General features: G+C 35.8%; 1 protein-coding gene across 2 annotated transcripts; it reads right to left on the bottom strand.

The window, feature by feature from the left end:
- Positions 1-7,045: 7,045 nt before the first annotated feature.
- Positions 7,046-10,540, bottom strand: LOC126629757 (high mobility group B protein 1-like). 2 transcript variants are annotated; one of them, XM_050299870.1, is made up of 8 exons: positions 10,384-10,540; positions 9,110-9,197; positions 8,835-8,963; positions 8,685-8,742; positions 8,524-8,568; positions 8,038-8,118; positions 7,870-7,953; positions 7,046-7,350 (listed from the first exon to the last, which is right to left on the bottom strand). In XM_050299870.1, the coding sequence occupies exons 2-8, from the start codon at positions 9,178-9,180 to the stop codon at positions 7,306-7,308; spliced, it is 513 nt and encodes a 170-aa protein (XP_050155827.1). In that variant the 5' UTR covers positions 9,181-9,197; positions 10,384-10,540; the 3' UTR covers positions 7,046-7,305. The 2 variants fall into 2 exon arrangements, with proteins under 2 accessions (XP_050155827.1, XP_050155828.1); XM_050299871.1 differs by lacking the exon at positions 10,384-10,540 and adding an exon at positions 10,160-10,191.
- Positions 10,541-10,763: the final 223 nt, after the last annotated feature.

Genomic DNA, 10,763 nt, shown 5'->3' with positions numbered 1-10,763 from the left:
ACTTAAGCGTTGATAGACATGCTCATTTCTATTGGTGACACATCATTTAATTTACAATTTTAATCTCCCTAATATTACTCTTTAATCTACCTCACATTACTCATTTGAATTTATACGAGCAAGTATAAATTGGAGGAAAAAACCATTCGTGCTATGCAATCCTTGGTGAATTCTCATCCACTAATTCGGTGTGTGTCAGGTAGCGGAGGAAACAAATTGGATTTTTTTGTGGTTAGTCAAGCAATACCAAACCAATAATGCAAGATTGATGAACTCCAATAATTGTCCAATTGTGACAAATCCTTCACAAACATTCAAAAGAAAAGTAAGCTAGCTTCACTCGTCAATTTTCCAATATGATTACGAATCTTAATTTGCTCAACTTTAGGAGCAAATGCCTCCGCAAGTTGGAAATAGTGTAGAATTTTTTTACGAGAAACGATAGAACCTTAAAACGATAGAATTTTTTCTTGTTAAGATATACTTTTTGATGAGAAAGAATAAAACTTTGAACCCTAGTGATGCACGCTAAAAAGTTAAAACCTTGCTAATTCTGAATACAGTATTAATTTGTATGTATTTCGTAATATAGGAAATATGTATGGTTGTTGAGTCTCATATATAGGTAGTTGTCCTCTCTATGTTATGTTAAAACTAAAGTATTCAACTTCAAGGTGCAAGTTACTCGCATTTAAAGAAAATGAGGACATATATGCAGTCGCTATGTCATCTATACACGCTGTAGTTATTGTTGGTACAATTGATGTCGTGAAGTTCCCTTTGTCAAATGCGGTTTTGTGTTAGCAAGTACAATTAACAACGTAATATGATTGTTCGACTCAAAACATAAATAAAAGTAAATTAAAAATGACCGATGAGCCTACAGGTATATAGCTCGTTGCATATATAGTTCCATAGTATGTATCATCTAGAAAAATGTTGGTTTATAAGAGGTATTTTATCATTCATTGATGATCGACTAATTTATCTCTTCATACAATTTTGGTATGCATGAGGCAGAAACATAAATTTTTGTTCCCGAATCAAAATGTACACCAAAATAGAGCCGATGGTCCCAAAAAGATGAAAGTGATTAATAACACAAGAAGATGAAAGTGTCCGGTTCCAAAGCTTACCCCTCTAAGTAGGGAAGGGGTGGAGGTGGAACATTATCCTATTTAGATTCTCTTTGTGAGGGTCTTTAAGGTCAATTTATTTTATCCAGTTCCAAAGCTTACCCCTCTAAGTAGGGAAGGGGTGGAGGTGGAACATTATCCTATTTAGATTCTCTTTGTGAGGGTCTTTAAGGTCAATTTATTTTATCCATTCATTACTTATTCGATCAGACATTAATTTGTAGTTTTTATTTAAAATTAAACATAAATAATATTTAAAAAATCTTATTACACAATATATGATAAACGATTCAAATAAATTAATTCCTGACATATTCCGGAGATCCTCATCCGTGGTGGGAGGATAAACTCGCACGGGGGAGAGTGACAAGTGACCTCAAAGTCAAACTAGGGTTATAGGGTGGTCAGCCACTAGACACAAGGCCTGCGGCCACACGTGTGGGGCGACTGCGTTGAATATAAGGAATTCGCATGCCGGATCTCGAGAATGCGTGAATCATATTTGTTTACCGTATGTTGTACTGTCAAAATTTATTTTAAATTAAATAGAAATATAACTTGATAAAAACTGATTGTATGATTTACAATAAACAAACAAGATTCAGGAATTTTCAGGATCCTCATAAAAAAGATCAATAGAGATCGTATTGGAAATACAAGATCGCTCTGTCGTGTGAGTGTGTACACTTTTCAACGTCTCTGCAAATAACTTGATCAGATCATCAGTCTGACTTGATACGAATGGGTGTGTCTGTCAGAAATGCACGTGTGGGGTTTCAGTCTTTATAGTGACAAGCACTGACTCATACAAAGACGCATTCATCAGAGAGAGACGGAAGAGACTGGGATTTGAGAAAGCGCACTGGCGATATTCACGTACTTCCGGACAAGGTTCACATGCACTCCCATGGCAATTGTCACCTCTCTCTCTCTGTGCGTTCGTTCTTGGCTTGTAGCTTCCAATTGATTCACAACTAGCTAGTTTGTTTGTGGCTTGTTTCACAAACTTAGTTACATTCAAACCTTGGTCTTTCACCTTCGATTCCATCCAAAATAGTTTTCTTTGTGCCTTCTTTGATCTAGTAAGTAGTACGTATTTTTGTATTGGATATAGAATCTTTCCCCCATTCATTACGATTAATTATTTTAGACTAAATTAGCTTTACGAACAATGCAGGATTGACTAGTATAAACAACATAGTATAATAATAATAAAACTTTTAGTGCATTGTCAATGTTGGATAATAAAAATAACACAATTGCTATCAAATGCCATCAGCAACTTTTTCAAAAGATCACCATTATTCGAGCAACTTTCAAGCTCTGCAACTGTATCCAAAAGAAATCAAGCATTGCAACTACAAATTCATTAAATTCCCAGCATTAACAAACACCAAATCAAGAAAAGATAAATTCCCAACTCCTCATTCCCTCCACCAAATTGCACAAAGCCACCCTACTTGAGAAACCAATATCAAGTGATTAATCTTAACTGACAGCATGCACTTCAATTTCCACAAGATTTCCAACTCCCAATTTTTAAAAATGTTCATTTGGATAGTTGTTTATACCTTTAACTAAATTATGGTAAAAGCCAAAATGAAAGATCCTAATTTTCTATTTAAATTTGGATTGAGTAAGTAACTAAAAATACAGAATTCGAACCCCATTATATATATATATATATATATCTCATAACTATTTGACTGATTGGTTGGTTGGTGTCCCTCTCTCCCACATCTGGATCGAGCACAAGTATATATATATCTTAGCTACTATAACTTGTCTTGGCTACCTAGGTAGGAGTGGAAAAAAAGGGTATGGAATTATGCGAGTTACACAGTGGGATTCTTTTTCTGTCCTTTTCATTTGCCAAATGGAGGAGAATAATTACAATTTACAAAAAGTTTTGTTGAAAGAAAAAAAATGAATAATAAAATAAAAAAATTGGAACGTTAACTTGGGAGAGATTTTTTAGCGTGCCCAAAATACGAAATAATATGTTATATGTATTAGAGCAATGCTAAAGTGACTAAATTTGTAGACAAAATTTACAAATTAAATGATGCGTTAACAATGGAAAATGAGCATATTTATGGACGCTTAAATAATAATCCAATAAACAACTTTCAAGTCATTTAGTTTACAAATTTTGTCTGCAAATTTAGTCTTCTCTAGCATTACTCTCTATGTTATTATACAAGTGAAATGAAGTTTTTTTTTTTTTTTTCAAGTATCCATCCACTTGTATAATGACATATAATGTATGTGCCAGTAGCCCGGACAGATGAAAAATCTCTCCAACTTTGGGGTAATGGGGTATACACAATTTTTTTTATCAAAATTGTATAATACAACTTTACGCAGTATACTTAGTTAGGGAAAAGGAAAAATTATTTGGACCGGTACAAAATTGCACAAACCCTTAAATTAAATAATTCAACAATGTTCATGGTTACCAATTCCATTGGAGTCAATTATCATTGGAGATTTTGACAAAAAAAAATCTCATTGGAGATAATGGATCTTTAGAAAATCTTACCAAAAACCTCATTAAAATATTAATTACTGATCAACTTGATTTACATTGTCTGCCAAATTCCCTTTAAATCTTTAGGGTTTGGTTGCTTTGTCTCTAATCAAGTGGTATTACTATTAGTCCTAAACCCCCCACTCATAATTCAAAACCCTGTCCCTTCATTCCTTGTCATTTGGTTCACTACTGCAGCATTTAAGACTTTCTACACCTCCCCCAATCATTTTATAATCCACTAATTTTATCTCGTAATTAAGATTATAATATTTCTATAATCTTTTTTCACTTGCAGGAAAAAGGTTGAAACAGCAAAATGAAACAGGATTAGGGTTAGGGTTTATCCTTCGAATTCGAGATGCTTACCATCTTGGTTGTTGCTTGAAAAATGGGGGACAAAGCTGCCTACCATATACTACTAGGAGTCTAGGACTTGCTGCTAGCATAGATTCATTATGATATATCTACTGTCGGCATTCCACTTTTGTTTACTTGCTATATATTTGAACTCCAATCGCAAAAATATTTGGTTCTTGAGCTAAAAATTTGTTACTAACATTTGAAAAATATAAACATATTTAGTTGATGGTGTTAGCAACAATTCAAATTGTTAGAGATCGTTCGTTCGCCAAACAGGTAAATAGAAGAAGGGACAAGTCACGACCTCAATCGAAAAAAAGTCATTAAATAATGTGTTGCGACGTATATATGTTTTTATCTTACAAGGGGTGTGCATCCACACACCCTATTTTATTTCTCACACACCATTTGATAATTTATGTCCATTGATCTTCTTCAATTCATCCGATCTGAAGGCCGAAAATTAAAAAAATATGTGAAAAGTAAAATAAGATGTGTAGATATCACATCCAATCTTACAATAATTTGATTACATCTTCAACTTGTCATGGTGATGATGAGTAGAGCCGAGCCCTGGAGTAGGCCACGGAGTGTGACCGCCCTGAGCCCCAAATCGATAGAGGGGCCTAAAAAAATTATCTTAAGAGTTCTTACAAATACACATTAAGAAAACAAGGATTGTTACTATTAATGTAGTGGTAAAGGGTTAGTAATTTGTGTCAAGTGGTTTCTTTTTGTTCTTTAAAAAAGGAGACTTGTTGGTAGTTTTGTCACGACAATCCATTTTTTCAGGTCGGAAAGCTCACAGAGACATTTCAGCATTCTTCTAGTCACCATCGTGCGACCCACTAATGCTAGGAATGGAATCCAAGACATGTTGTATGAAAGACGGGCCTAAAATTCATCCTCAACCACTAAACCAACATGTGGTGGTTGTGTCGAGTGGTTTTGGGTTCAAGTTCTTGTGGAGTACTGGTTGTGATTTTTTTCTTCTGTTTTTTTTCTTTTCAAATTTTGCCTTAAAAAATTGTAATATTCAATTTTTTTTTTCCTTAAAAACTTCCCAAGCCTTATCGTCCAGCTCTGTTCTTTCTTTCCTTTTCTCGTTCTGATGCCATTTCTTTTCAACTCAAGTTTTTTTACTCAAACCATAGTAAATTGTGTGCAGAGTGTGAATTGGATTAATTGCTCTAAAGCTTTTTAGTGCTACTTTCTTCTTCTTTTTTTAATTTTTATGCCATAAATCAACATATACAATATCCACGAGTTTGTTTCTCAACCCCAAAACAAAACCCCTCAGCACATACTTATTCTAGCAATAATGGTGAAAATTTTACCAATAGGCTCTTTTTTTCTTCCATTGCATGATTGCGCACCAGCTTTGTCGAAAAATAACCATATTCAGGTGTGAAGGTGAGAGGGAACACAAAAAGAAAAGACAGATTGGAGATGGTTGCTGCAGCACATTTGAATATTATGGAAATTATATATATATATATATATATATATATATATATATATATATATATATATTATTTGTAAATTTGGCCGCAAAGTCCATCCCACTTCAGCATTGCTATCATGGGAAGAGACTTTGGGGCATCGCAGCACATAAGGGAATGGAAAGTTCGGTTAAGCTGTGGAAACTTTATATTGGTAATGGCCTGATTTAGTTTTTGCCCTAGGGCCCCTAATTATCCATGGCCGACCTGATGATGAGTGGTTAGTGAAAAAATGCAAAACCCTCCTATAAATTTGCTACAATAGAAGAAAAAAAAGTTATTAGATTGACAAACGTGCGCCCGTTAATCACTGCGACAAAGTTTCAAGATGAACAAGTGTACGTCCAAAAATTGAAACAAGACCCCTACCAAGTAAAGCAACTAGCAAGTAAGTTGGGTTTGGGGGTGGGAAATGACATTGAAACTGATTAGTGTTGAGGATTATGCATGGAATGTAATCATATAATAATTATCATGATGAAAGCACTTGTAGTCCACTAGGGAAAGCATGCTACATTTTGTTACTTGCGACCATGTGACCATCACATTTCTCACTTTCTCACAACATGTTTCCGACATGACACGTGTCAAATCATGAAAATTCTGTGATTAATTTCTCCTACGATGTCTACTCTATTTTCTTTACAGCATATCCTATCTGTTTGATCAGACTAATAAAGCTCATAGTGTAGACAAAGATAATTGCTTGGAAAGTGGTTTGCCCTTTCATTTGTTCTAAAAAGCATTAGCTTTTTCATAATTTCATATAAACCCTAATCCCAAAATACTACCATAGATTTGCCTCCATGGAACTTCCCGGTCTCGAAATTATAGATTGTTGTGACGAATTCACATGCTTGTCTCCTTTTAGTGAGGAGGAGAAAATTCTGACCGTAGATTTGTTTTGTTTTTCTTTAGGTGGTAACAATTTGTATTTGGGAGTATTTTCTTTTTGCCTAATTGGGTTGGGCCTTCTCTTTGAAAATGTTTCCATATCATGTCATCCTTCATTTCCCCAGGGCTAGAGACATATCCTCCAGAAGATAAGGTCATCCGTACACCCCAACGCGGGACTCCCCACGAACCCACTTTCACGAACCAATAGAGGGGATCCACTTGGTTGTGCATGAGCGTACGGATGGTCACGTACTCCGGTCGGACACAAGAATTTCTCCCATGCTACGGTGGCAGTAGGACACATGGTTGGATTTTACCCTCCCTAACCCCATCCCACCACGTACAGAATCGGATGTTTCCAACATCGATCAAACTGAAAAGGAATAAAATTTCCCTACTTAACATACATCCCCGATTTCCCCGCGAGCCTACCCGGACTTCGACCCGGCAAGAGTCGGGTTTGTTGGGTAAAATTGTCATCCCCCTACAATCCATGCATGACTCGGAAACTGAAACCAAATCATCTCAGGAAAGTGTGCTGGAGAAGAGTTGCTGATGGATAAGGAATATCAGAAGATAACTTGTAGAACGATTCATAACTGTATCCACCTTCCAAATTAAAGACCAACCCATTCATCTCTAATTTAGTAAATAGAAGAACATAGATATCATATCACGCACGGCTAATGAACACGGTGTAAGCACGATATATACAACGATGATGTAACCTAGCAAGGCTACCTGGAAGATGCGAGGGCTCGGCATGCTTGATGCATCCCTCTCAAATAAACAAGCATATTTAACATAAGTTAAAGGTGTCATAGCACAAGTCCCGTCCCGTGGGAGGTGATATTATGGATCAACATGGAATGCCAGATCAGTCTTCATCTTCATCATCGTCGTCATCTTCTTCATCGTCTTCCTGCAATTTGAAAATTCCAGTTTTAAGTTGGATGAGAAACCCCCGTAAAAGTAATCCTAATTAGTCAAGTATGAACAAGAAGAAATTGCACTGGGGAAAATTTGATTTATAAGTTCTCCACTTGCCAGGGATTGGACTGTAATGCGAAATATAGGATGAACATCAGAAATCCAATTTTGGCAATACAGTAGTGTAGAGTATATAGTAGGACCGCATGAGCAATCAATGTTTCTCCCGATTAGAAGTAGGAGCAATTCATTTTGTTCAGGTAAAAACTGTATCTAACTGATTCACAACAACATGAACTATGTTTTCACAACATAACTTGCAGTTGATTTTACAAGTCATTTTTATAAGCAAGCGCAGCTCATACGTTTGAACTTTCCACTATTATAAGATCTTGATAACATCAGATGAAAGATCAGAATGCATGCAAGACATGAGAAATATCAGACTCGACAAAGCAAGCAATAGTACAGCGCACCTGCGCAAGGATTCATATATAGTTTTGAAGATTACCTCAGCACTCTCTTCTTCTTCCACAATCTTCGCAATGGGTTTTGACCTTTCAGCAACTTCTTCCTCGTCATCCTCCTCCTCATCCTGATAGAAGACGTGACAGTCAGAAACTAAACATGGAGAAAGGATGAAGGGTTTGTTTCTATTAAAGTGCAAGTCCATTTATACCTCTTTGTTGTTGTAAGCTTTCATAAGTTTTTCATACTCCGTTTTCCTTTTTGCTGCTTTAGCTTCATATGGAGCTTTCTCCTACCAATCCCGGCCCAGTAAAAAAAAAAAAAAAATTAGACAATAAAAGCAATGGACCAATCAATTGTGACCTGGACTGAATCTACTAAAAGAGAATTGAGCTTACAGAAACTAAGAACTTATATATCCTTCCGCACCAACTATTTTAATATTGTGCTAAATTCCCAACTTGGTACACAATCGAAGATGAAAATTCACATTCGACTCTTCTGTCCTTTAAAGTCATCAGGCAGGCAACAACTACGAAGCCATTTACCCGAATGGCAATGGCTACGTCACATGACAAATTTCCAAAAGTCATCAAATTGCCTTGTGTATAGCTACGTCCACTGAGAGCACTTTATATCATCCTCCATACATCCCAATACTGTTACTTTCAGAAGATACTATAGAGTATAGACTTACCGCAGTTGACATAGATTTCCACTTTTCTCCACCAGCTTTCCCCACCTTCATTCAAAGCATCCAGTAATCTCATCAATATCCAATTGAAGATGAGATACTTACCAAACTTAAAAAACAACACCTTCTACTAAATAAAACATAAACTATGGTAAGATGCTTACAGCTGACACAGCTTTCACATTCGGATGCTCTTTCTTGTAAACCGTCCTGAACTCTTCTCTACATTAAATGATTAAACAATAACTTAGTATAAGATTCATTAAAAAGTCTACGATGTTTCCCTTGCCATCTCACATAAAGAGAGTACTTACAGAAAAACAAAGAAAGCACTCGCTGGTCTCTTTGGTTTATTGGGGTCCTTCTTGCCCAATTTTGCGTTCTTAGCAAGTTTTCGGCGACTCTTGTCAGCCTCAATCGCAGCCTTTCGTTTTCCCACCTTTCTGAATTGATGAAAATTAAACATGATATTATGTTTCAAGAAAAGCTATTTAAGACTCACATTTGACACTGCCTCACTAATTATTAACCTAAAGTTTCACCCAAGAAAGTCGTTCATATAGAGTTAATATCAATTAAAGAAATTTACATCTCCTCGACAGGCTTTAATACTTCTTTCTTGTCCTTCCTCACAGGTCCCTTGCCTTTGGAAGCCTTCATTCTCAACAGACTGCTTTCTGGAAACATATAATTCGATTAAAACATCACTGTGAAGTCCAACAGAAAGAAAACAGATTTTGTAGTAACAAAGAATACAGATTTTGCAGTAACAATGGATGAAACCTGTGCACATGACATTTTGGACGGAATAATAGATGACATCCATAAAAGTTGTCGTAGGCCCTACATTGGCCTATTTTAAAAAGGGAAATGATTTTCCCAATCCATTTTCTCACCATACACACCCTTCTCTTGGCCATTGGATATGTGAAAATCATTTCCCTTGTATGAAGCACGCAGCCCGAATTGGCCAAAAAGAAGTTCAAGCCCTAATTTAACACTAGGGTGAAAATTCAGGCTGCATAACGGGCATATTACCCATAGAAAATATTATCTATAATAATCAGGGGGTTGCATTTTTGCTCACCACTCTCAAGTGGGGGTAATGCTCACTACCCTATTTATCACCGTTGAATGGGTTTACATTTTGAGATTTGTGTCTATCCATTACACAGATCTCAAAATTTAAACTCATTCAACGGTGATAAATAGGGTGATGAGCCTCACCATCACATGAGGGTGGTGAGCAAAAATATTCCCAATAATCAGGGAGCTGCTATTTGTCCACGTGAAAAGTCATTAAGCACTCCAAGCTAGTGTACAGAAAAATACAGAGGGAAGGAGTGCAAATGACATTTTTGAAGTGCTAAAAATACTTTCCCCTTAATCAAACTATTAATCTTTTCCTTAATTATGACTTTTCATCAAGTTATTAATCTCTTCCTTCTTCTTTTGAGGATGCTCTTCGAGTTATCAAAAGTTATTATACCATACTGTATTTACATTAAATCCAAACCCTAATAAAACCATTGCTAAATCTGTGAGCAGAGAAATAAAAAATAAGTCAAACCATTCAGTTTCAACTTTCCAGGAAATTTTAAGCAAGTTATACTACTGACATAAGAGTAAAAATTTCTACCTTATTTTCTCAGCAGCCAAGCAGAACTATCAATACCAGATCAAAGAAATAAAACAAGTAGAAGAAAAAATAGAACCATCACCAACCCAGATGGTTAAAATTGTCAACAGGCAAAGTGAATTATGCAAACAAATGATCAGGATACTGAAAAAATATGAACAAAAGTGATAAAATTTATAAATTGATCTGAGAGAAAAGTAAACACAGATGGAAGAATCGCATACCTCTTGGTTTTGGAGAAAAGGAAACGCAACAGGGGAAAGGAGAGGAGAGAGAGGAGAGAGAGAGTAAAGCAAGCTAAGTTAAGAAACCAAAAACAAAAAAAGTAGAGATATGTTTGTGGGAAGTCATCAGGTCCATAATTTCTCGAGAGAGGGAGAGGTATGCCAAGAAGATATGTCCGTGGAAAGTCTAGCAGCTGACACGTGTAAACTTTTTTGGAACCATTGATGAGTTGACCCCTTTTTTTTTTTTTTTTTTTTTCAAATTTTGTTGGCCTCTGGGCATGCTACATGTATACAGAAAAATGTATACAGAAAATGGATCATCTCCAAATCATTTCTACTAAATTCTACTAATTAACAAATTTAGATTTTTAAAATTT

The sequence above is a fragment of the Malus sylvestris genome, chromosome 7, assembly GCF_916048215.2.
Source record: "Malus sylvestris chromosome 7, drMalSylv7.2, whole genome shotgun sequence".
Classification (NCBI taxonomy): domain Eukaryota; kingdom Viridiplantae; phylum Streptophyta; class Magnoliopsida; order Rosales; family Rosaceae; genus Malus; species Malus sylvestris.
The sequence above is the reverse complement of the archived record's forward strand: the minus strand, read 5'-3'. Positions and strand labels throughout refer to the sequence as shown.